We start from the raw sequence: 27,915 nt of genomic DNA, 5'->3' as shown, positions 1-27,915 counted from the left end.
ATTAGAGAGCGAGAGTTAGAGAGAGTAAGTGTGAGAGAGAAAGAGAGAGAGATAAAGAGAGAGAATGATAGAGAGAGAGAGAGAGAAAGATAGAGAGAGAGATAAAGAGAGAATGAGAGAGAGAAAGAGAGAGAGAGAAAGTGAGAGAGTGTGAGAAAGAGAGAGAGAGAGAGAAAGAGCGAGAGGGTTAGAGAGAGATAGAAACAGAGAGAGAGAGTTAGAGAGAGAGAGAGAGAGTTAGATACTTTCAGTTGTCTAAGGTAGGCTTCTTGCTGTAAGTCCAGCTAGTCCTTGCCTATTCAGGCCTATATTTCATACACAACATCTATATTAGGGTCTATACAATTGGTGTTTTGCCTAAACCTATTGGTCTCTATATTTTAAATGATTCCAAGCAATATCCTAGACACTCTCATATCACTGCTGTGTAGAGCTGTATGTTTGCATGATGCACATTTCACAGTTGGTCATATTATGCTAAGAATTTGTTTTCTGTCAGCTCTAGGAACATAAGTGATTCCTCTGAGTTCATTTAATGGGTAGCCAATTCCTGGCCACATCCTGCCTTGTTGTATATATATCAGTACAATAAGGGTTTCCTGTGAACAAACTGCTAGAGTGTCAGCTGATGATGTCTCATGGAATAAAAGGTAAGTTATTACATTTATTAAATTCAGGGCTCTACCAACGCTTTGGAGAACTGTATGGATAAGTGAAAATCAGATATAGTTATAGACATCTTAAGAATTAATTCTGGTGGACGGTAAATACAGTTCCCCAACCATAATAGCATTAGTGGCAGCATTTATCATTGCTAGCAGGGGGTGTCAATCAACCCGATCGTATCTGATTGGGCTGATTGCTGTACGCCGCCTCAGAGGCGGCGTACGAGTTAAAGAGCAGCTGCTTCTTAACTCCTGTTTCCAGTGAGCCCGAAGGCTCGCGCGGAAACAGCAGCATTAGGGGCTATTCGCCCTTGATAAATCGGCCCCACAGTCTTGTTGTAACAAGCTGCACATCATTTTAAAAATGGCGGCTCATTTGTATTAAAATTGTGGCTCAAGAGGGTGCTCATATTCACATATAAAAATTTCAAGGGGCCATTTATTCCAACTGACTTTCTGTCCAGATGTCCCTGGATATAAAACGAGAGAGACAGAGGTAAAGATAGAGAGAAGGGGAAGAGAGGGGACGGTGAGAGACTGTACAAGAGGAGAAAGAATAGAGAAAGAGACAGAGAGAGTTCTAGAATTAGGGCCCATTTCTATGAATATCTCTAGGCTGGTGAGATTCTGTATGAAAGCTCGTCAGTACTATTTCCCTGGTGTAATTATATAACTCCACCATTTACCCTGAAACAGGGCATCTCGCTAAGGGGCGTATACTGAATTTTCGTATTGGAAGGAAATGTGGACATTACAAAAGTGCACAATAATAATTGTAAATTAAAAATCTACAAAACAAATTGAAACATTCACACAAAAATAGCATTTTTTTAAAAAATTTACAATTTGTATGTTAATTACACAGAAATAAATTATATTAAGTATGTACAGAATAAATCGTAATTTAAGTACACTGGATGTGAAGAAAACATAGAAGTACGTACTTATAAGTACAAAGCCTAATTTTGTTTTTTCATAAAATGGTTTGATCATGGGCATATATCAAATTGACTCTCAAATCCCAGCATAATTCTGCTAACCTTTTTACCATACAGATCTCACTGTTTTTTCTCGCAACTTAAAAGATGCCGAGCTTTTATTAAAATATTCCAAACACTCACTACTCTAAAAGGAAATCCTATCCATATGAAATAACAGTGATTTAAAAAAAGAGTAATTTGATTTATATTAGCTGTAATATTAAAGTTTAAACATACGCTAGGTTTTCCCTGTGTGCTTCGTACTCCATTGAGAACTTTTACCTAGCAGAGAGCTCTTAATATTTCTATGGTAGACATCTCAACTGCCCATTTTTTAATAGAATTGCATGAGGGCTGCCCCTGTGAGTATCGGCGTGGAAAACCACGTCTAGTCCGGGGAGTTTTTTAGAATTAGCTCCTTAGAGAAAGAGACAGCAATTGTACAGGAAAGAGAGAGGAAGAGAGAAGGAAAGATGAAGAAGGATAAAGAGACAGAGAAAGAGAGATAGTTTAGGAGAGAGTGAGAGAGAGAGAAAGAGAGGGAAAGAGAGAATGAAAGTGGAAGAAGGATAAAGAGACACACACACAGAGAGAGATAGAGGGAGAGTTAGAAAGAGAGAGAGAGAGGTAGAAAGAAAGAGAGAGAAAGAGAGAAGGAAAGATGAAGAAATGGAAAGAGACAGAAAGAGTTAGAGCAAGAGTTAGAGAGTGAGAGAGACAGAGAAAGAGAGAGAGAGCAATAGCACAGGAAAGAGAGGGATAGAGAGATGAAGGAATTATGAAGAAGAGAAAGAAAGAGTTAGAGTTAGAAAGAGAGAGAGAGATAGAGTTAGAAAGAAAGAAAGAGAGAGAGAGTGAGATAGAAAGAGAGTTAGAGAGAGAGAGAGATACGCTGTCGGCATTTAACATTGCACAAGCAGTTCTGGTAAACTGCTTGTGCAATGCCGCCCCCGGCAAATTTGCAGCCAATCGGCCGCTAGCAGGGGGTGTCAATGAATCAACCCGATTGTACGCGATTGGGTGGATTGCAGATCGCAGCCTCAAAGGAGGCGTATGAGTTAAGGAGCAGTGGTCTTAAGACTGCTGCTTCTTAATTCCTGTTTCCAGTGAGCCTATAGGCTTGCGCGGAAACAGTTACATTGGGGCCGATACGGGGGTTGTTAAATCGCCCCCTTAGATTGGATTAGAGGTCCTAATTATCAAACCCCGCAGTATGGAGATAAATCTTTGGAGGCTTTTCTGAGCATTATTTTGCAATGCACGTGTCTCTCCTACACACCCAGAACCCTGCATAGTGAGTTAAACAGCTCCCAAGCTAAAACCTTTGCAAAAAAATGTTTGAGGGATCTCTCAGTACTAAAGCTATGTCTTAGATAATCTCACTAGCGCAAAGAGCGTTATCTTATCGGGATAGAGACACTCGTTTGCCAGAGCCATTATGGGTGAGGTTGGTACCATTACTGTTCTGTGGTGGGTGTACTTAGAGTGGTGTATGTTAAAGGGGTAGTCAGGGGCTGGGACTGTGATCAAGGAAATGTAGCAGTAGTAGGAACAGCTGACACGGATATAAAAATAAACACTTTAACTGGAAACCGATAGTTCTTCTCTCTCATCAAGTTCTAGGTATCCAATGGAATGTGGGGCAGAAATTACTAAAAAGTCACCAATCTCAACAACGTCTTTAGCATCACTAGTTCCTATGTTATTTCATGTAGCTGATTCACTACAGAACAAACAGATGGAAGAGCTTTAGTGAATACAGTTAGAGGAAGATATAGATGCTTCACAAATCTTTATTTAAAGGAGTCTGATTATCATTTTCAATCCTAAATCTTTATCTAATGTTTATTTCTGGGTCCATTCTGTATCTAATGTTTATTACTGGTTTCATAAAGGTGTTAAACACATGACTAAATTCTCACTATTGAACCACAAGATAACTACTCCTGAGCAGGACATAGCCCATGATTAGTGGCTACATACATATGCCGCTTCCAATTGGTTGTGTGCACCCCAGATGCTTCAATGTGTTGCAGATGTATGTGATAAATAAACAAGAGCAATTAAAGTGACATTAAACATTACAACAATTTACTGCAGTCTTCCAACAGATTACCATACTAGCAGGGTCTGAACTATATTAGTGCATATTAATACTTTGCTGCAGTTGTTTTTCAATGGTCAAATTTCACCCACTATTTTATTTATCTGGAGGAGCCTTGTGTCTGGAGATACCAGGGGTTGCCTCTGTCATTGTATCAAATCCTCCATTGTTTGGCATCAGCAGAAATGATAAGATAACAAATTACAAATTAGGGATATATGTGTCAGGTTTAGCCTTGTGGCAGCTGCCATCTGTTTGGTTTTCAGGTCTGGAAAATACATTTTCAGATTTAAATTACAAAAAAGGGGGCACATTTAAAATGAAAGGATACTTGAAAGTTGTTTCATTGTGATTAAATAAAGGGACATGAAACCCACAATTTTTATTTTATGATTAAGATAAAGCATATCCTATTTATTCAGGCCTAGATTTAGAGTTCGGCGGTAGCCGTCAAAACCAGCGTTAGAGGCTCCTAACGCTGGTTTTGGGCGCCCGCTGGTATTTGGAGTCAGTGATTAAAGGGTCTAACGCTCACTTTACAGCCGCGACTTTTCCATACCGCAGATCCCCCTACGCCATTTGCGTAGCCTATCTTTTCAATGGGATCTTTCTAACGCTGGTATTTAGAGTCGTTTCTGAAGTGAGCGTTAGAGCTCTAACGACAAGATTCCAGCCGCCTGAAAAAAGCAGGAGTTAAGAGCTTTCTGGCTAACGCCGGTTCATAAAGCTCTTAACTACTGTACCCTAAACTACACTAACACCCATAAACTACCTATGTACCCCTAAACCGAGGTCCCCCCACATCGCCGCCACTCGATTAAAAATTTTAACCCCTAATCTGCCGACCGCCACCTACGTTATACTTATGTACCCCTAATCTGCTGCCCCTAACCCCGCCGACCCCTATATTATATTTATTAACCCCTAACTTGCCCCACACAACGTCGCCGCAAGCTACTTAAAATAATTAACCCCTAATCTTCCGACCGCAAATCGCCGCCACCTACGTTATCCCTATGTACCCCTAATCTTCTGCCCCTAACATCGCCGACCCCTATGTTATATTTATTAACCCCTAATCTGCCCCCCACAACGTCGCCGACACCTACCTACACTTATTAACCCCTAATCTGCCGAGCGGACCTGAGCGCTACTATAATAAAGTTATTAACCCCTAATCCGCCTCACTAACCCTATCATAAATAGTATTAACCCCTAATCTGCCCTCCCTAACATCGCCGACACCTACCTTCAATTATTAACCCCTAATCTGCCGACCGGAGCTCACCGCTATTCTAATAAATGTATTAACCCCTAAAGCTAAGTCTAACCCTAACACTAACACCCCCCTAAGTTAAATATAATTTTTATCTAACGAAATAAATTAACTATTATTAAATAAATGATTCCTATTTAAAGCTAAATACTTACCTGTAAAATAAATCCTAATATAGCTACAATATAAATTACATTTATATTATAGCTATTTTAGGATTAATATTTATTTTACAGGTAACTTTGTATTTATTTTAACCAGGTACAATAGCTATTAAATAGTTAAGAACTATTTAATAGTTACCTAGTTAAAATAATTACAAATTTACCTGTAAAATAAATCCTAACCTAAGATATAATTAAACCTAACACTACCCTATCAATAAAATAATTAAATAAACTACCTACAATTACCTACAATTAACCTAACACTACACTATCAATAAATTAATTAAACACAATTGCTACAAATAAATACAATTAAATAAACTATCTAAAGTACAAAAAATAAAAAAGAACTAAGTTACAGAAAATAAAAAAATATTTACAAACATAAGAAAAATATTACAACAATTTTAAACTAATTACACCTACTCTAAGCCCCCTAATAAAATAACAAAGACCCCCAAAATAAAAAATTCCCTACCCTATTCTAAATTTAAAAAGTTACAAGCTCTTTTACCTTACCAGCCCTGAACAGGGCCCTTTGCGGGGCATGCCCCAAGAAGTTCAGCTCTTTTGCCTGTAAAAGAAAACATACAATACCCCCCCCCCCCAAACATTACAACCCACCACCCACATACCCCTAATCTAACCCAAACCCCCCTTAAATAAACCTAACACTAAGCCCCTGATGATCTTCCTACCTTGTCTTCACCATGCCAGGTTCACCGATCCGTCCTGGCTCCAAGATCTTCATCCAACCCAAGCGGGGGCTAGACATCCACTGAAGAAGTCCAGAAGAGGGTCCAAAGTCTTCCTCCTATCCGGCAAGAAGAGGACATCCGGACCGGCAAACATCTTCTCCAAGCGGCATCTTCTATGTTCTTCCATCCGATGACGACCGGCTCCATCTTGAAGACCTCCAGCGCGGATCCATCCTCTTCTTCCGACGACTAGACGACGAATGACGGTTCCTTTAAGGGACGTCATCCAAGATGGCGTCCCTCGAATTCCGATTGGCTGATAGGATTCTATCAGCCAATCGGAATTAAGGTAGGAATTTTCTGATTGGCTGATGGAATCAGCCAATCAGAATCTAGTTCAATCCGATTGGCCGATCCAATCAGCCAATCAGATTGAGCTCGCATTCTATTGGCTGATCGGAACAGCCAATAGAATGCGAGCTCAATCTGATTGGCTGATTGGATCAGCCAATCGGATTGAACTTGATTCTGATTGGCTGATTCCATCAGCCAATCAGAAAATTCCTACCTTAATTCCGATTGGCTGATAGAATCCTATCAGCCAATCGGAATTCGAGGGACGCCATCTTGGATGACGTCCCTTAAAGGAACCGTCATTCGTCGTCTAGTCGTCGGAAGAAGAGGATGGATCCGCGCTGGAGGTCTTCAAGATGGAGCCGGTCGTCATCGGATGGAAGAACATAGAAGATGCCGCTTGGAGAAGATGTTTGCCGGTCCGGATGTCCTCTTCTTGCCGGATAGGAGGAAGACTTTGGACCCTCTTCTGGACTTCTTCAGTGGATGTCTAGCCCCCGCTTGGGTTGGATGAAGATCTTGGAGCCAGGACGGATCGGTGAACCTGGCATGGTGAAGACAAGGTAGGAAGATCATCAGGGGCTTAGTGTTAGGTTTATTTAAGGGGGGTTTGGGTTAGATTAGGGGTATGTGGGTGGTAATGTTGGGGGGGGGGGTATTGTATGTTTTATTTTACAGGCAAAAGAGCTGAACTTCTTGGGGCATGCCCCGCAAAGGGCCCTGTTCAGGGCTGGTAAGGTAAAAGAGCTTGTAACTTTTTAAATTTAGAATAGGGTAGGGAATTTTTTATTTTGGGGGTCTTTGTTATTTTATTAGGGGGCTTAGAGTAGGTGTAATTAGTTTAAAATTGTTGTAATATTTTTCTTATGTTTGTAAATATTTTTTTATTTTCTGTAACTTAGTTCTTTTTTATTTTTTGTACTTTAGATAGTTTATTTAATTGTATTTATTTGTAGCAATTGTGTTTAATTAATTTATTGATAGTGTAGTGTTAGGTTAATTGTAGGTAATTGTAGGTAGTTTATTTAATTATTTTATTGATAGGGTAGTGTTAGGTTTAATTATAACTTAGGTTATGATTTATTTTACAGGTAAATTTGTAATTATTTTAACTAGGTAACTATTAAATAGTTCTTAACTATTTAATAGCTATTGTACCTGGTTAAAATAAATACAAAGTTACCTGTAAAATAAATATTAATCCTAAAATAGCTATAATATAAATGTAATTTATATTATTGTAGCTATATTAGGATTTATTTTACAGGTAAGTATTTAGCTTTAAATAGGAATCATTTATTTAATAATAGTTAATTTATTTCGTTAGATAAAAATTATATTTAACTTAGGGGGGTGTTAGTGTTAGGGTTAGACTTAGCTTTAGGGGTTAATACATTTATTAGAATAGCGGTGAGCTCCGGTCGGCAGATTAGGGGTTAATAATTGAAGGTAGGTGTCGGCGATGTTAGGGAGGGCAGATTAGGGGTTAATACTATTTATGATAGGGTTAGTGAGGCGGATTAGGGGTTAATAACTTTATTATAGTAGCGCTCAGGTCCGGTCGGCAGATTAGGGGTTAATAAGTGTAGGTAGGTGTCGGCGACGTTGTGGGGGGAAGATTAGGGGTTAATAAATATAACATAGGGGTCGGCGATGTTAGGGCAGCAGATTAGGGGTACATAGGGATAATGTAGGTGGCGGCGGTTTACGGAGCGGCAGATTAGGGGTTAAAAGTGTAATGCAGGGGTCAGCGATAGCGGGGGCGGCAGATTAGGGGTTAATAAGTGTAAGGCTAGGGGTGTTTAGACTCGGGGTACATGTTAGAGTGTTAGGTGCAGACGTAGGAAGTGTTTCCCCATAGGAAACAATGGGGCTGCGTTAGGAGCTGAACGCTGCTTTTTTGCAGGTGTTAGGTTTTTTTTCAGCTCAAACAGCCCCATTGTTTCCTATGGGAGAATCGTGCACGAGCACGTTTTTGAGGCCGGCCGCGTCCGTAAGCAACTCTGGTATCGAGAGTTGTATTTGCGGTAAAAATGCTCTACGCTCCTTTTTTGGAGCCTAACGCAGCATTTGTTTGAACTCTCGATACCAGAGTTAAATTTATGGTGCGGCCAGAAAAAAACCCGCGGAGCGTTAACAGCCCTTTTACCGCCGAACTCTAAATCTAGCCGTCAGTGTTTTGGTATCCTTAGTTAAAGCACATCTGTGAGCCAATAACAAGAGGCATACATGTGCAGACACCGGTCAACAGCTCCTGAGACTACCTAGTTATGCTTTTCAACAAAGAATACCAAGAAAAAGAAACAAATTAGACAAAAGAAGTAAAATTTAAAGTTGTTTAACCCCTTAAGGACCGTGTACGTTAATGGTCATTAAGCTGTTTTTTGGTTATAATTGCGTGTGCCCCGCCACCAGCGACGAGACCGTGCTATTTCCGGTGGCCTGCTGAAGGGTATAATAAACAAGAAAAATAACTTAACGACCAGCGACATACATGGTATGTTGTGGTAGATAAGGGGTTAAAATTGTTCTGTCTGAATTATGAAAGAAAAAAATTTGGATTTTATGTCCATTTAAGCATTTTATATTATATTCATTATATTATACATCTATTACTGTTCCTTTATTTTTTGTATTAGACGCATCGAGAAGCCTCTGACACAAATATTTTGTATTGTTCCGTGTACAAACCGTCTCTATCGGCCACATCCTGTGTCAGGAGCTGTATTTGTCACTCTGCAAAGTAACAGGTATTGAAAAATCATCTTTTTTACCACGTCCACTCTATTTCTATGTCCAGAATCTGAATATTGTGTTGTAAGAGCATTATTAACTCTTTCTATCCCAACTACGCTGAAAATGCTTCACATGGGTATGAGTTTAGGAAAGACCAAATTTTATAAATGAAGATGTTAATTTTTAGTCGGATCTTGCAACAGAAATTGCTATTTGTTGGAATATTAATTTGCACAAACAATAGCGTAATGATTTGTTAGTTAAGCAAATTGCTCAGATATTTAAAGGGGCAAAAAATTTAAAATTAAATTCCCTATAAAATCTTTAACTTTAAGTATTAAAATAAATGTTATAATGAATTTTCATTACTTATTTTTTTCTGCTGTAAATTAACTTTGAGAGAAAAAAAAAAGTTCCCATTACCCAGTATAGGCTGAATGCATCTTGAAAGATATAGGACTTGCCCCTGCAACATCTTACAGAGTGATTGCTTAGTCAGTTTAGAAGCTAATATATATCTGTCCTCAACTGGCCCCAGCAGATAACACAATCATGCTCACATACCTTACAAACTATAGGATTGATCACAAGCCTTTAGAAAAAACATAACTAGTGGTTTTCAAAATAAAAACACCTTTAAAGCCTATGGAGATTTTTGTAGATAAATCATTTTTTTTCCTTTTTCTGAAGGATATAAAAATTGCTTCAATATCCCTTCAAGTGGTTTCTATTCTATAGGATGTTTATAGACAGTTTTATTATTAAAAGGCTAATTCTTTTAACAAATGTCTGCAATACACTTTAAAAAAATCTAACACGAGGCTTCTGAATTAAATACAAGCCATAGTGATTTATTACAGACTATTAACATGTAATATTTATTTTGTATAACAAGACACAAATAAATTATGTTAAAGTTACAATGGGGACAGAAAGGATCTAACAATCTTACAGGCAGTTGTTCATTTTTCTATCTATAAAACTTGTACCTATTTTTATATAACACTTTGATGTTATTAACACTTCAGCATGATGCAGCGCTACATATCACATACTAGACGTGCACAGACAAAAATCTTATATCACAAAAATGTTTTATTTAATTTCCTCTGATATTTGTTAAGGATGTTGTTCAGAATGAATTTCCTATGGCAGCTTAAACTTAAAGGGATAGAAAAGTCAAAAGAAATGAAATGTGTAAAGGTGCATTTGGGTCTATAACAAAAGACCGAAGTACACAAGACAGAATGCCGAAATCCCAAAGTTCTAAATACCGAAACTTAAAAATGCCGACACAACATCATCCCGAATTTTAAAATGCAGAAAAAATAAAATCCCTAACTTGTAAAATACTGAAAACCAAAATACAGAAATCCCAAGGCCGAACCTCTGGCATACACCCCAAGTGAACCTCGGGTAATGAGATTTACAAGGGGGGGCGAGGCAAAATGATAGTGAAGATGGGGAAATCACAGCACAGTGTCATTATCTGCGTTGTTAATCTAATTCAAAAGCCAAATATAAATGTATTAGGGGCAAAGAGAATATCGATCATCGGTTCAGCAATTACATATCAGATTGAAGGACCTGTATATTAATGTATCCCTTTTAGTAGTGCTGTGATGCTAAAAGGGGACGAGTGTACAATTGTGCTCCAAAATCATATGTGTTTCTGCCATTTTAATGGATTTGAACAGGGACGTTATTGGTATAGGGGGCATACGTGTTTGTTGGGTTATTACTGAGCTAAATTTTATTAGTGTAAAAATAATTTTAATTCATTTTTAATCTTAATTAATTCCGCAGGTAGTGTAAGTATCTGTTGATACTGTATCTAAGACCAGCACTGGTGCAGAGCAGGTGGGGGGATGAGCAGAGCTGGTTCGGTGTAAGAAGGTCTGGGGACACGGTTAGGAAGTGCTTGGTACTTTGACAAGGTCCTAGGGCACTTTGATAGGGACAACAGGCAAAGCTCATACACCTATGGCAATCCCACAAAATGCAGGACAGCTGGGTACTCGGTAACTTGTTTAAATTGAAATGAACGCAGTCATATTAGTTGTATTCTTCGTGTTAGCACTAGCTGGCTGACAAAAGTAGCTCTCACTCTTTATTGTTGGAGAGAGACGCACCTTTGTAAGTCTGACAAGAAAAAAATAGTTTGTTCAAACAAAGAAAATAATGACTACACTGTTCATTTAATTTCCATAAAAACATAATAATTGATTTCATATCAGAAGATTCTCTATCCATTTCTAAGTATTTTAATACAGAAAAAGGGGATATTCTGATATGAAATGCAATATTTTCAGGATCTAATAATATTACTGTGTGATATATATTCTTTCATTACCATGGGGGACTTGGTTTGTGTATAGTTATATAATTATGCAATATATATTATTATAATTCTATTCCATCTCTGAAAGAAAAGTATATATATATTTTTTTAAAATATGAAGTATGAACACATTTTTGAATAGTACAATTCTATAATATTTGGAGGGTCATAAAACTGATTTTTGTCTTTGTTGTATATAAAGTGTATTTTGCTGATATATATGTATGTATATATGTGTGTATATATGTGTGTGTGTATATATATATATATATATATATATATATATATATATATATATATATATATATATATATGTATATATATATATATGTGTGTATATATGTGTGTATATATGTATGTATATGTGTGTGTATATATGTGTGTATATATGTGTGTGTATATATGTGTGTATATATGTGTGTATATATGTATGTATATATGTGTGTATATATGTGTGTGTATATATGTGTGTATATATGTGTGTATATATGTGTGTGTGTATATATGTGTGTATATATATATATGTATGTATATATGTGTGTGTATATATGTGTGTATATATGTGTGTATATGTGTATGTATATATGTGTGTATATATGTGTGTATATATGTGTGTATATATGTGTATATATATGTGTGTGTATATATGTGTGTATATTTGTATGTATATATGTGTGTATATATGTATGTATATATGTGTTTATATATATATATGTGTGTATATATGTGTGTATATATGTGTGTATATATGTGTGTGTGTATATATATATATATATATATATATATATATATGTATGTATGTGTGTATATATGTGTGTGTATATATATATATATATATATATATATATATATATACATGTATGTGTGTATATATGTGTTTATATATATATATATATGTATGTATGTATGTATGTGTGTATATATGTATGTATGTGTGTATATATGTGTGTGTGTGTGTGTGTATATATGTGTGTATATATATATATATATATATATATATATATATATATATATATATATATATATATATATATATATGTATGTGTGTATATATGTGTGTGTGTATTGTGACAGAAAGCAAGGCCTGGTTATAAATGGAAGATATTTAAGACCAAGCATTGTACATGCTATTTCTCCTTTCAGTTAAAACCCCAGGGAGAAAGAGTGTGTATTTGATTATCCCAGACAGCTGTGAAGCTGTCCAGCAGCTAATCACAGGTGTGGCTAATTAGAAGTTATGAGGGTTTAAATAGCAGTCTCACTTAGGCCTTGAGAGAGAGATATACAGCTACAGAAGCTGGTGTGTGTGTTTGTTACACTGTGTAAAAGACTTTTGTTCCTGTGAACTGTAAAAGGACATTATTTTTACAAAGCACTTGTGGAATGCTGTGAAGTGCTGGGACACATTTAAAAGCACTTAACTTTGCTGCAGAGGAAGGATTTCCCTCTTTTGGAAATGAACTGCCTGTTTGTTATTGCTGTGAAAAATAAATCCTTTTAAACTACAGTGGATTGTCCTGTGCTGCATTTGTGCCCTAGAAGACCGTGGTTAAAAGTGTTCCTGTCACACTTGGTGGAGAATCCGGGCAACCACGTTGTATGTCTGTGGGCATAATAATCTGCAAGCAACATGGAGGAAGTCATTAAAGCTTTGATCCATCCTAATGCTATACAGCAGGAGACTAACAGAAAAGCTGCTGAAAATAGTGCAGCACTGCAACAGTTGGTCTTGGCCCAGTCAGAGAGTGCTATGCTGCTGGCTAAATCACAGAAGGAGAACACTGAATTGTTGATACAACAGATGGCTGCTGTGAAAGCTGAGACATTCAGGAAGACCCGGGAGGAGCAGCAAAGTGCTACACAGACTCTGCAACGAGAGGTTCAAGCCATATCAGAAAGACTGAACTCTGAATATGTTGGTGGCAGCCAAGGTTCCAGAGTAATAAGGGCTAGTCATTATCTTCAAAAAATGACAGCAGCTGATGATGTTGAGGCGTATCTTTTGGCATTTGAACGCACAGCAGAAAGAGAAAAATGGCCGACAGTTGAGTGGGCGAGTATACTTGCGCCATTTCTTAGTGGTGAACCTCAGAAGGCCTACTTTGATTTAGAGCCAGCACAAGCCGGTGACTATGAGAAATTGAAAGCAGAAATCCTTGCACGCCTGGGGGTGACTTCGGCAGTCCGTGCACAAAGATTCCATTCCTGGATGTTTTCATCTCATAATGCTGCAAGATCCCAGATGTTCGACCTTATACACCTTGCCAGGAAGTGGCTGCAACCAGAGGTTAATTCGGCTACCAAAATAGTGGAACTACTGGTGATGGACCGGTTTCAGCGTGGATTACCTGCTTCCCTGCGGCGGTGGGTTAATCAAGGTAATCCTCAAACAGCAGATCAGTTGATTGTATTGGTCGAAAGATTTATAGCTTCAGGAGAAGTTTTGCAACAATCTTCAATGGATCAGCCCCACAATCCCAAGTCCCAGAGCTCTACAAGAACTGGTAAGACTGTTCAGGGGATAAAGGGGATAAGAGAGCAGCAGGTGTATAGGCAAAACACCAGAGACATTTCCCCAGGAATTAAGGAAACATTTAAATATAACCAACCTGTAAGATGTTTTAAATGTAATGAGGTTGGGCATATTGCTAGAGACTGTGATAAAGATGAATTTATGGACTGTAATGTTGCACATTCACTATTGTCTAATAGCAACAGCTCTGTTAATAATGATTCCCATTGGTGTACTGTGATGGTTAATGGTAAAGTGTCTAGGGCTTTGCTTGATTCAGGAAGTATGGTCACACTAGTGGCTAAATCTTTAGTACCAGATGCAATATTAGATTATGGGGAAAAAATGGGAATTATCTGTGTTCATGGAGATAAACGGGAATATCCTACAGCTGAGGTGGAGATTGAGACTCAGTGTGGTAAATTAAAATATTGTGTTGGTGTAGTACCAAATTTAGCCCATGAGGTGGTGATAGGGAGAGATTTTCCAAAATTTCTGGAGTTATGGGAATCTCCAGAAATATGTCAAACTTCTGATATTTATGTATTTCCTTTCTCTGAAACTGATTTTGAAGGGGGTTCCATTGAAAAGGAGAAAAATAAGATTTATTGCCCTATGCCTGTATTAGTAGGTGATCAACCTTCTCAGAGTAATGAAGTACCAAGTACTAACTCGGAAAATATTGATGATTTGATAGATCTAGTTGGTGGCCCTGGTAATTTTAAAAAAGCCCAATGGGAGGATCCAACATTGGTAGAGGCAAGAAATAATATCAGGGTTATAAATGATGTTGTGACACAGCCAGGAAATGTATTACCCTATCCTTATTTTGAAGCAGTTAATGATTTGGTATATCGTGTAGAGAAGAAAGGAACAGACATTGTTAAACAACTTTTGGTGCCCCAGACTTTTAGGAACACTGTTTTAAATCTTGCACATAACCACATTCTAGGGGGGCATTTGGGAGTTGAGAAAACCAAAGAGAGAGTTCTTAGAAGGTTTTATTGGCCAGGGATATTTGTAGCCATCAAGGATTATTGTGCTTCATGCCCTAAGTGTCAACTTACAGCTCCTGCTAAAGATTTTCGTAACCCTTTAGTGCCCTTGCCTATAATTGATGTGCCTTTTGAAAGAATTGCTATGGACTTGGTGGGTCCGTTGGTTAAATCTGCTAGAGGACATCAGTATATACTGGTAATCCTTGATTATGCTACACGCTATCCTGAGGCAGTTCCCCTTCGTAACAGCTCTGCAAAGTCCATAGCAAAAGAACTCATGCTAATGTTTAGCAGGGTCGGGATACCTAAGGAAATTTTGACAGACCAAGGAACTCCATTTATGTCCAGGGTTACAAAAGAATTGTGTAAGTTGTTTGGCATAAAACAACTAAGGACCTCAGTATATCACCCTCAGACTGATGGTTTAGTAGAAAGGTTTAACAAAACTCTCAAAAGTTTGCTAAGAAAGGTAATTGACACAGATGGGAGAAATTGGGACCTTCTGTTAACCTATTTAATGTTCTCTATCAGGGAGGTTCCCCAGGCTTCTACAGGTTTTTCCCCATTTGAACTGTTATATGGGCGGCATCCCAGGGGATTACTAGATATAGTTAAAGAGACTTGGGAGCAAGAGACAACACCTTATCGAAGTATTATTGAACATATTTCCCAAATGCAGGATCGTATGGAAGCTGTCATACCCATTGTAAGGGAACATATGGGAAAAGCACAGGAAGCACAAAAGTACAGCTACAACCGTAATGCTAGAGCCAGGGTGTTTCAACCTAGGGATAGGGTGTTAGTTCTGGTCCCTACAGTTGAAAATAAATTCTTGGCTACTTGGCAGGGCCCATATGAGATAATTGAGAAAGTGGGTGATGTTAATTATAAAGTAAGTCAGCCAGGGAGAAGGAAACCTGAGCAAATATATCATATAAATCTGTTAAAACCTTGGAAAGATAGGGAAGTTTTAGTTGCCTTAAAACCTACAGAACTCCCTGTCACTGAACCAGAGGTAAATATATCAGAAACCCTATCTGTACATCAGAAGCGAGAGGTCAAGGATTTTATTAGAAGAAACAAAGAGGTATTTTCTGTGGTACCGGGAAAAACTAATGTTATTAAGCATGACATAATAACAGAACCAGGGAAGAAGGTCTGCCTTAAACCCTATAGGGTCCCTGAGGCTCGTAGAAAGGCTATTAAACTGGAGGTAGAAAAAATGTTAAAGCTTGGGGTAATTGAGGAATCACAAAGTGAGTGGAACAGTCCAATCGTGCTTGTTCCAAAGCCGGATGGTTCATTAAGGTTCTGTAATGACTTCCGTAAGCTTAATTGTGTTTCCAAATTTGACACCTACCCAATGCCTAGAGTAGATGAGTTAATAGAAAGGCTAGGAAAAGCACGTTATCTCACTACAATTGATTTAACGAAAGGGTATTGGCAGGTGCCTCTCACTAGTCAAGCAAAGGAAAAGACAGCTTTTTCAACCCCAGAGGGCTTATTTCAGTATACGGTGTTGCCATTTGGTTTACATGGGGCCCCGGCAACTTTCCAGAGGATGATGGATAGAATTCTGAAACCCCATGTTCGTTATGCGGCAGCATATTTGGATGATGTTATAATTTATAGTACAGATTGGGAATCCCATCTTCCAAAAGTTCAAGCAGTACTTGATGCAATACGGTCCGCTGGGTTAACTGCCAATCCTGCAAAATGTACTGTTGGTTTACAGGAAGCTAAGTACTTGGGTTATACTATTGGTAGAGGATTAGTTAAACCTCAGACAACAAAAATAGAGGCCATACAGAACTGGCCACAGCCTCTAACTAAAAAACAAGTAAGAGCATTTATTGGGATAACTAGTTATTATAGAAGGTTTATCCCGAATTTCGCTACAATTGCGGCACCCTTGACGGATCTCACAAAAGCAAGGGCCCCAATTATGATAAAATGGTCCCCAGAAGCAGAACAAGCTTTTAAACAGTTGAAAGATGCCCTTTGTGCCCATCCAGTTTTGGTAACCCCCAATTTCGCTAAAGATTTTATTGTACAGACAGATGCCTCTGATGTTGGTTTAGGAGCAGTTCTCTCGCAGGAGTGTCAGGGAGAAGAGCATCCTGTCCTTTTCCTAAGCAGAAAACTTATTTCACAGGAAAAGAACTATTCTATAGTAGAGAAAGAATGCCTTGCCATTAAGTGGGCTTTAGAGACCCTTAGGTACTATCTGTTGGGAAGAAAATTTAAATTAATAACAGATCATGCTCCTCTCACATGGATGAGTCAGAATAAGGAAACAAATTCAAGGGTTACTAGGTGGTTTCTTAGCTTGCAACCCTTCAATTTTACTGTTGAGCAAAGGGCCGGTCTTTTGCAGGGCAATGCTGATGGTTTGTCTCGGGTACATTCATTGATGTCCATGGTCGCTCAACCCACTGGGTGTGAGCTGGGGGGGAGGATATGTGACAGAAAGCAAGGCCTGGTTATAAATGGAAGATATTTAAGACCAAGCATTGTACATGCTATTTCTCCTTTCAGTTAAAACCCCAGGGAGAAAGAGTGTGTATTTGATTATCCCAGACAGCTGTGAAGCTGTCCAGCAGCTAATCACAGGTGTGGCTAATTAGAAGTTGTGAGGGTTTAAATAGCAGCCTCACTTAGGCCTTGAGAGAGAGATATACAGCTACAGAAGCTGGTGTGTGTGTGTTTGTTACACTGTGTAAAAGACTTTTGTTCCTGTGAACTGTAAAAGGACATTATTTTTACAAAGCACTTGTGGAATGCTGTGAAGTGCTGGGACACATTTAAAAGCACTTAACTTTTCTGCAGAGGAAGGATTTCCCTCTTTTGGAAATGAACTGCCTGTTTGTTATTGCTGTGAAAAATAAAGCCTTTTAAACTACAGTGGATTGTCCTGTGCTGCATTTGTGCCCTAGAAGACTGTGGTTAAAAGTGTTCCTGTCACAGTATATATATATATATGTGTGTGTGTGTATATATATATGTACGTATGTGTGTATATATATATATATATATATATATATATATATATGTATGAAAGTGTGTATATATATATATATATATGTATGTATGTGTGTATATATATATATATATATATATATATGTATGTATGTGTGTATATATATATATATATATATATGTATTTATGTGTGTATATATGTGTGTGTGTATATATATATATATATATATGTATGTAAGTATGTGTGTATATATGTGTGTGTGTATTTATTTTATCTCATTTGCTGAACTCTCTTGATATCTGTTGTTGAAAAGCATACCTAGGTAGGTTTAGGAGCAGGAATGCACTACTGGGAGCTAGCTGTCATTGGCTCACCCAATGTGTTCAACTAGTTCCCAGTAGTGCATTACAGGTCCTTCAACAAAGGATACCAACTGAATAAAGCAAATTTGATCATAGAAGTAAATCAGAAAGTTGTTTAAAATTGTTTCATGTCCCTTTAAGCTGAGTAGATTCCTGCCTCAATAAAGCTGCAGGGAGTGTCCTTTTCAGCCAATGAGCAATCTGTGCACAAGGATGAGTTATGCACAAGCTTCTAGTTTAAAAGGCTTTAACGTAACCTTAACGTAATTTTTTTATGCACAAAACACACCTCCCAATATTTTGCAGAGACTTACTGGGGCAGGGGGGTGAGAAGCCTTGTGGGTAGTGACGGTGGGCAGAGCCGGGGTAGGAGGGGGGAGCAAACAAATGTCCCAACAATTTAGCAAGATCCAGAATGGGAATCTAGAAAAAAACATTTAAATGTTTGATCTGTGATTTTACATTTGTGTGATCCAAATAAACACTTCATAAAATTCAAAGCACAAAGCAAATAACGGGTTAATTTCCGAACGCTAAATTCTGATTGTCAATCAAGACTGCGGTAAATTTCTCAATTTGTTTAATGTTAAAGGGACATGAAACCCAATGATTCAGATGGAACACACACTTCTAAATCTTTCCAATTTACTTATATTATCACATTGACTTTGTTCTCATGTAGCCTTTGTTGGAGAGCATACCTAGGTAGGAAGGGCACGTGTCTGAAGAAATATATGGCAACGGTTTTGCAAGAATGCTTTTGAGCATTAGATGACAGAAGTGTTTGCACAATGTATAACATAAGTTAAATCATTCTTGCAAAACTGCAGCCGTATAGTGATCCAGACACATGCACTCTTCTGAGCCTGCCTACCTGCTAACAACAAAGGATACAAAGAGAACAAAGTACATTTGATAATAGAAGTTAAATGGAAACTTATTTTAAATGGTACCATCTATGTGAATCTTGCTCTATTGTGAAAGGTTTGGAATAGTTCATGTTGATTACCAGCCTTTGTTATATTGCACTTTTCATTTGTTTTCTAGTACATTATAGAGTTTGTTATTTTTTTATCTATTCTATTTTTTTGTGTTTTTCATTCATTTGTAACCTTTCTTTTTCCTTCTTTTTTTTCTTCCAGGACAAAATCAATTTACCCATAAAGCCATGCTGCTTCTTATTGTTCAGCTCGTTTTGCACCCTATATCCTCCTGTTCTGGGGATCCCAACCTTACATACGCCTGCCAAACGGCCCATGGTGCACAATGCAAGCAGCTCCCTTTTGTGCCAGGTCATACCCTTGTGGGTCAGGGTTTTAACATTGTGACCATGAAACCAACCAAGCTTTTGCTCATAGATGTACAAAGTTATTCTGGACCCGATAAGAAATGCACACTGTGCCACAACCCTCACATGAATAATGAATTACAGAAGCTGCCCATGAGCGTTGTGCAATGGAGACCTGAGACCCAATGTACAAGGAAAGTATACAGTAAGGTCTCACGCTCAGCTCTTTCACTGAATGAGGAGTCTTCTGCTATGCTTAATAAAGAATGGTCAGCGAGTCTTGATCTCACAGTTAAACAGGTCAACGCCAAGGTTGTGCTTGCAGGGTCACAGTCTGAGTTAACAAAGTTTACAGAGTCCAAGTCCAGCACAGACAGATACAGTTTCAGCAGTATGCAGCTGACATGTTCATATTACAGGTATTTAAACACATAACACATCACTATATGGCACATATATTGTTTGTACATTTCTTTATCTATTTACAGAAAGATGAAAATCAACCTAAGAATTACGCTCAAGATGTAATATACAGTATACATTTGTGTGTGTACAGGGGTCAGCTTCATAAAGGTGAAGCAGGAGAGACTATAAATAAGGTGAAATAAGCGTTCAACCAACGAATGAACAAACTCATAAAAGCCTGTTCTGTGACTAGTGACCAGGAGTAGTTACCACCAGGAGTAGTGGCCAGCAGTAGTGGCCAGCAGTAGTGGCCAGAAGTAGTGACCAAGAGTAGTGAACAGGAGCAGTGGCCAGGAGTAGTGGCCAGGAGTAGTGACCAGGAGTAGTGACCAGGAGTAGTGACCAGGAGTAGTGACCAGGAGTAGTGGCCAGGAGTAGTGACCAGGAGTAGTGGCCAGCAGTAGTGGCCAGCAGTAGTGGCCAGCAGTAGTGGCCAGCAGTAGTGGCCAGAAGTAGTGACCAAGAGTAGTGAACAGGAGCAGTGGACCTGGAGTAGTTTCTTTTTGCCAAAAGAAGGCATCTAAGCTATTTTTTTGTTCAGGACCATGGACAACACTTGTTTATTGGTGGGTGAATTTATCCACCAATCAGCAAGAACAACACAGTGTGTTCACCAAAAATTGGCCGGCATCTAAACTTACATTCTTGCATTTCAAATAAAGATACCAAGAGAATGAAAATAATTTGATAATAGGAGTAAATTAGAAAGTTGCTTAAAATTGCATGCTCTGTCTGAATCATGATAGAAAAAATTGGGTGCAGTGTCTCTTTAAACCCAACCAATGAAATATCAAATAATCGTAGACCTACATTTCCACCTTTTTGTTACTTCTCCTTGAGATGCAGCCATATTTCTATAGACACACTGGGCATTTCTAAATACCCGCATCACCCTCAGGGACAGCAATCTCAAAGGGTCATTATTAACATCCAATGGAAAAAACTAAATAGCTTGTTCTGGGGCTAGTCACCACCCTGCAGCCTTTCTTTGCCCAAAAATCCCCTTGTTCAGAGGTTTATTATCTGGTGTTTTGGGACTGGACTATCCTTTTTATGAGGGACCAGGCTGATCTATTGCAGAGAAGGTCTTATCTGTGAAAGGCACATTTTTGGCAAATAGAGGTTGCCCCTAGAGTGATCACAAGCCACAGAGCAATTTATTATGGTTTTATCATTTCTTGGTTCTGAACTTTTATGTGCCATTTTATCTATTTGGCCTTTTCTAGTCTCCACCGCTCCCCCATTATCAAGCCAGATCCTATTTTTTCTACAAACGGCTATTTTTGCCATACATTACATTTTCAACATTGGCATTTGATGACCTTATTGGTCCTGTTTGGTAAGGTTAAATCTGGGGCTGGAAATAAATCTGGTGACTAGAGTCCCAAATAAGGTGACCAATCAGGTTACTTAACACAAGTACTCCCACATTATAGCGGGACTCTAGGCATGTACATAGGTTGACATGGATATTTTTGCTCTTATTTCCCCTCTTTTATTTCCTCGGACAAAGATTTTTTTTAAGTTTATGTTTTTGGGCTCTATGGCCAATCAGAAATTGTACTGCCAGCACCAATGCCTGAAACTGGTGCAGTCTTAAAGGGACATAATACTCATATGCTAACTAACTTGAAAGTGATGCAGCATAACTGTAAAAAGCTGACATGAAAATATAAAATGAGCATCTCTATGTAAATATGGAAAATATTTTACCTCAAATGTATTCCACTCACCAGAGCAAGTGCTCTGGTAACAGATATACTTCAGCTGTTGTCAAACTGTAAATTAAAAAAAAAAAAGCTAATCAGCATCTGTACAATAGCTAATCAGCATCTCTATAATAGCTAATCAGCATCCGTACAATAGATAATCAGCATCCATATAATAGCTAATCAGCATCAGTACAATAGCTAATCAGCATCAGTACAATAGCTAATCAGCATCTGTAACATAGCTAATCAGCATCTGTATAATAGCTAATCAGCATCTGTACAATAGCTAATCAGCATCTGTACAATAGCTAATCAGCATCTGTACAATAGCTAATAAGCAGCAGTATAATAGCTCATCAGTACAATAGCTAATCAGCATCTGTACAATAGCTAATCAGCATCAGTACAATAGCTAATCAGCATCAGTACAATAGCTAATCAGCATCTGTAGTGCTGGGGTCATGCTTTGCTTTGCTGTGATCTCATGAGATTTCATAGAACTTACTTAAACTGAAGAAGAAAATAACAAGGATGTCCCTGCACATGCTAGATGCATGCTCCCTTGCAAGTCCTGGGACTTGCATCCTGATTGGCTGCTTAAAGTCTCTTTACAATGGGGTGTAAAATCTAAAAAGATTTTGAGGTAAAATATTTTCCTTTTTACATAGAGATGTTCAGGTAATATTTTCTTGTTAGTTTTTAACAGTTATGCTGCATCACTTTGATGTGCTTCAACATTTGGGTATCGTTTCCCTTTAAGCCCCTTAAGACATACACTTTCAAGAAAGAAAGGGGATGGGCAAGTGCAGTTTACACAATGGGCCTATTTAATAAGGTGCAAGCGGACATGATCCGATATTGCGGATCATGTCCGCTGCACATCTTGTGAACTGCTGGTGCAATGCCGCCCCTAGCAGATCCGCTAGCAGGGGGTGTCAATCAATCCGATCGTATTGGATCGGGTTGATTTCCAGCCAGGGTCGGCTCTAAGGGGGGGCTTTGGGGGGCAATGCCCCCCCAAATGGAATGCTGTGCCCCCCAGGGCAAAAGAAGTGATTTAAAAAAAAAAAAATTTTTTTTTTTTTTTTTTTTTTTACATTTTAAAAGAGATCCTCCACTGGAGGGCCCAGCTAATCTCTTTACTCTGCTCTATTTACAACCAGATAAGAAATAAAGTTGCATTTCCCTGCTGGTGCTCTCACAGTTAAGCTAGGGCTTGCAATGCCCCTCCTCCTGCTAGCCCACTTACTACGGAGCTGAAGTGAGATGATGACATCATCAGACCTCTGCAGGAAGTGCTGGGAGAAGCTAACAGTCAGTGAGAGGGAAGGCAGAAGTAATTTTGTGAAAACACAGCCGTATAACCAATGTGTGTGTGAGAGTAGTATCCCTTCCCTATTGTGCTTTATATCCTGGCAGCCACAGATAAAGAAGCAAATTGGGAATTCCTTGGTTTCCCCACTGCAGGTCACAGAAAACAAGTGTGCATTGTGCCTGCTTTATCTGCAGTGATCAGTGTAAAATGTGTGTCAGATTATAGGTGCTCAAATACACACACTTCAAATGTAGCTGTGGGACAATGAGTGAAATAGCCTTATGTTTATTATTTACATGTTTCAAAACATCTATTTGTCCCCAAGGTTGTTTTATTATATATATATATATATATATATATATATATATATATATATATATATATATATATATATATATATATATATATATATATATATATACACACACATATATATATATATATATATATATATATACACACACATATATATATATATATATACACACATATATATATATATATATATATATATATATACACACACATACATACACACAATACACACACTGTGTATATATATATATATATATATATATATATATATATATATATATATATTTTGTTTGTGTATATATATATATATATATATATATATATATATGTGTGTATATACATATATACCATGTGTGTGTGTGTGTGTGTATATGTGTCCACTGGCTGTGTCATATGTGGGAGACATTCCTGAGATATGACAAATGTAACCCCTGCACTGCCATAAATCTGGTAAATGTAACTGCTGCGGCACTGCCAGACATCTTATAAATGTAACCCCTATACTCCTTGAGATATGACACATGTAACCGCTGCACTTCCAGAAATATAAACAAATCTAACTCCTGCACAGCCAGAGATCTGATAAATGTAACCCCTGGACTGCCACAGTAGGTCTGCTCTTATTTTGACTCTCATACATGCTTTTTAAATGCGTGCCCCCTCGTGAAAAAAAAATGCCCCCCCATTTCATTCATTCTGGAGCCGACCCTGTTTCCGGCGATGTCTGTCCGCCTCCTCAGAGCAGGCGGACAGGTTATGGAGCAGCGCTCTTTAGAAGACTCGCCAGAAACACGGGGCTTCAAGCTCCATACGGAGCTTGATAAATATTCCCCAACAAAGCTAGAGCGTAAGCCGATTTCATCTGATCAGAAGCCAAACCACCCAGTGACATAAACTGGTTCCTTTTAGTACAACTGTGAGGTGTTAAGTCAACAGATTAAATGAAAATCGGGGGAGTGAGGTTATTAAAGGGACATGAAAACCAAACATTTTCTTTCATTATTCAGATAGAGAATACAATTTTTAAAAGTTTCCAATTTGTTTTTATTATCAAATTTGACATACATAGGTAGGTAGCGTGCACGTGCCTAAGCACTACATGACTGCTGCTATCTAGAGCTTTGGCTAATGTATAACATGGTTGCAAAACTGCTGCCATAGAGTGCTGCAGACATTTGCACACGTCTGAACTTATATCCCTGCTTTTCAACAAAGGATAACAAGAAAACAAAGAACCATTGATAATAGAAGTAAATTGAAAAGTTGTTTATAATTGTATGTTCTATCTAAATCATGAAAGAAAAATTTGGATTTGATGTCCCTTTAACTAGTTTGGTGCATACATTGGTCATTTATTAAACTCAACATTTACTGTCCCTTTAACTTCTTGTTTTACATAGGAACACACATGATGGCTCTGTATGGTCTCACAACTTTCTCTCTTTTACTTTTGATAGTGTGTTGCTGCTTAAAGGGACACTGAACCCAATTTTTTTCTTCTATGATTCAGATAGAGCTGCAATTTTAAACAAATTTATAATTGACTCCTATTATCATTTTTTCTTAGTTCTCTTGGTATCTTTGTTTGAAAAAGCAGGAATGTAAGCTAACGAGATGGCCCATTTTTTTGTTCTGCACCCTGTATAGCTCTTGCTGATTGGTGGCTGCATTTAGCTTACATTCCTGCTTTTTTTTGGTTCTGCACCCTGGATAGCTCTTGCTGATTGGTGGCTGCATTTAGCTTACATTCCTGCTTTTTTTTGGTTCTGCACCCTGGATAGCTCTTGCTGATTGGTGGCTGCATTTAGCTTACATTCCTGCTTTTTTAAAAATAAAGATAGAACAAAGAAAAATTGATAATAAGAGTAAATTACAAAGTTGCTTAAAATGGCTGCTGTATCTGAATCATGAAAGGAAAAGTTTGGGTTCAGTGTCCCTTTAATAAATCTTCTGGTTTTTTTTTATTGGGCATCTGAAAATGTATTGATAATCAGCATCCTTTGGGTTATTACAACTCACTGTGCCCAGCAGAGGGCACTAGACCACGTGCTGCAATGTGTTCACATCCTAACGGTCTAAACAATATAAACACATAAAAGTCTCCTCTCTGGTGTGAGTGACTTCAAGGGTAATACATAGAACTTCAGTTTGGGGCATAGTTTGGTAGTTTGCACAGATTGACAAATGTGCACGTTCACATCTTTGAGATTGTGCTGATTTAAATAGGATCACACTTCAATATCTGAGCAAAAATTAAAGCTTTATATTCTATGGGAAGGGGGTATTTTGTTCTAGAGCAAATTAGTCAGTGCCTAGAGCAGCATGATTTAGGGGGGCAGCAATACTATACTCTCCATTTCTTTTTATTAAAGGGACATAATACTCATATGCTAAATCACTTGAAAGTGATGCAGTATAACTGTAAAAAGCTGACAGGAAAATATCACCTGAGCATCTCTATGTAAAAGGGAAGATATTTTACCTCACAATTTCCTCAGCTCACCAGAGTAAGTGTTGTGTAAAAAGTTATACTTCAGCTGCTGTCCAGCTGCAGGTAAAAAAAAATAAAAAATGAAGAAATGTACAGCAGCCAATTAGCATCAACAGTGCTGAGGTCATGAACTCTTTTACTGTGATCTCATGAGATTTCATAGCAAACTTATAGTGAAATAACATGAGTGTGCATGAGGCTTGCTCCCCTGCAGGTCCCGGGACAGGCATACTGATTGGCTGCTTAAAGTCCTTTACAATGGGGAGTGAATTCTTAGGACATTTTGAGGTAAAATATCTTTCTTTTTTACATAGAGATGTTCAGGTGATTATTTTCTAGTCAGCTTTTTACAGCTATGCTGCATCACTTTCAAGTGTTTCAACATTTGGGTATCATGTCTCTTTAATTGTAATACAAATAAATATTCCCTGTTAGTCTAGTAGTGGTGCATTACGCTCTCCATGAGTCCTTGCCTCTGGTTTTGAGAATCATATGAGGCAAATATGAATATTTCCCAGAGCCTAGGGCAGCCACTACTACATGTGAGTCAGATACCAGAGTGTATTCTGACTTAAAGGGACAGTGTACTGTAAAAATGTTTTTACCTTAATGAATTTACAGTAACTTGTTATACCAGCCCCGGGATTAAAATGTATGGGAAATAATTTCTTAGGCATATTTTTAAATATGAAATAGGTGTTTCTTCTAATTGAAACCACAACCCAATCAAATGGACTGATCTTACAGGAAAAGCAGACCTGATCAGCTTATTTTTCTATACTTATACAAACCATCCTTATCTGGTCTCACTGTATGCACTTTTTAAAACAACTTAATACATCCTGAAAGGTAAAATGGATCATTATTCATTGGGGGGGGGGGGGGTCACAGTACACTGTTCCTTTAAAACAAAAATTGTATGCCTTGCTCCTGGTTAGACGAAGTGAGCCCACAATGGCTAACTGTTATAAACTTTATTTTAAAATAATTTTTATTGAAAATTTTTGCAATATACATACAAAGAAAAAAAGTACTTGTAACATTACATTCTCATCCCTTCTGAGATACAGGTATTCAAAACATAGCTGTAAACATTCCCCCCTCCTGTATACCTTCCAATATATCAGAATACATATTACAGAGTGGAGCTATCACTCCTTAGCATGTTTTCCATGTAATCTTAACCTTTCTCGTGCATCCAGAGAGATGGACTACATAATTGTGGGATGAGTAGTAATTATATCCAACATAATAACATAAATTATCAGAATAACAACTATAAAAAGAAAAAAAAAAAAAAGACCCCAACCAATTTCTCCCCCCCTTCTCATCTAGAGCAGTGACTCTTTTTGAGAATACTACAATACCTGAAAAGTAGAGACACTTCTTCCCACGGCGCACCCCCTGCCAACCCCGTATCGGCTCATGTTAAGTTCAGACTTTAGATGTTTGTTCTTGTCTACCTATCCAGTAAAACCATACCCTTTGCATTGTCTCCCTATTATTTAGGATTCCTGCTGCTTCCTCATACATGGTGTAGGTAAATTGTATTTTATTATATATCTCCGACCATGTTGGTGCTCCTATCTTCCAGTATCTTGCGATACATATTCTTGTGACTGTGCATAAAATTCTAATGAAGGTGTTCAATTGCCTGTGATAGATTTCTATGGGTTCATGTAGTAGTGCCTGTTGTATGGTAAGGGTAACCTCCTCATCTATTAGCTGACCTATAAATGAAGATAGCTTTCTCCACAATTCCTGCACAGCCGCACAATCCCACCACATATGCTTGTATGTGCCTCTCTGTCCACATCCCCTATAGCACAGGTTACTTCCCTGAGGCTTAATGTGTGCAGATCTAACTGGGGTTAAATACCATCTAAAGGCTGTTTTCAGTGTGTTCTCTTTTAAATCAACGCTTAATAAGCCCTTATCTCCCGATTTAAATATTAATTTCCATTCCTGTTTGTCTTTTACTATTTCCAATTCCCTCTCCCATGCTAGCATTATTTGTGTCTTCGGCGCTGTTGGGGGGGATTGGATTGTTACATATAGCCTGGATATTGTGTGTTTGGGTCTATGTGGGCTAAGACTGGAGGTTTCTCACGTCATGGACATCTTGCTAGGAGCGTTTTTGAGGAATTCTCGGAGA

At 38.0% G+C, this 27,915-nt stretch overlaps 1 protein-coding gene across 1 annotated transcript in view; it reads left to right on the top strand.

Annotated features, from left to right (window-relative positions):
• Positions 1-535: 535 nt before the first annotated feature.
• The window catches only part of LOC128641623 (perforin-1-like), a 53,953-nt gene continuing 26,573 nt past the window's right edge, over positions 536-27,915 (top strand). The window contains exons 1-2 of the mRNA XM_053694161.1: positions 536-650; positions 19,317-19,881. Of these exons, the coding sequence (XP_053550136.1) occupies positions 629-650; positions 19,317-19,881 (587 nt within the window). The 5' untranslated portion in view covers positions 536-628. The remainder of the gene's footprint in view (positions 651-19,316; positions 19,882-27,915) is intronic.

This window comes from Bombina bombina, chromosome 11 (genome assembly GCF_027579735.1).
Source record: "Bombina bombina isolate aBomBom1 chromosome 11, aBomBom1.pri, whole genome shotgun sequence".
Lineage (NCBI taxonomy): Eukaryota > Metazoa > Chordata > Amphibia > Anura > Bombinatoridae > Bombina > Bombina bombina.
Note: the sequence above shows the minus strand (reverse complement) of the source record. Positions and strands in the feature narration are given on the sequence as shown.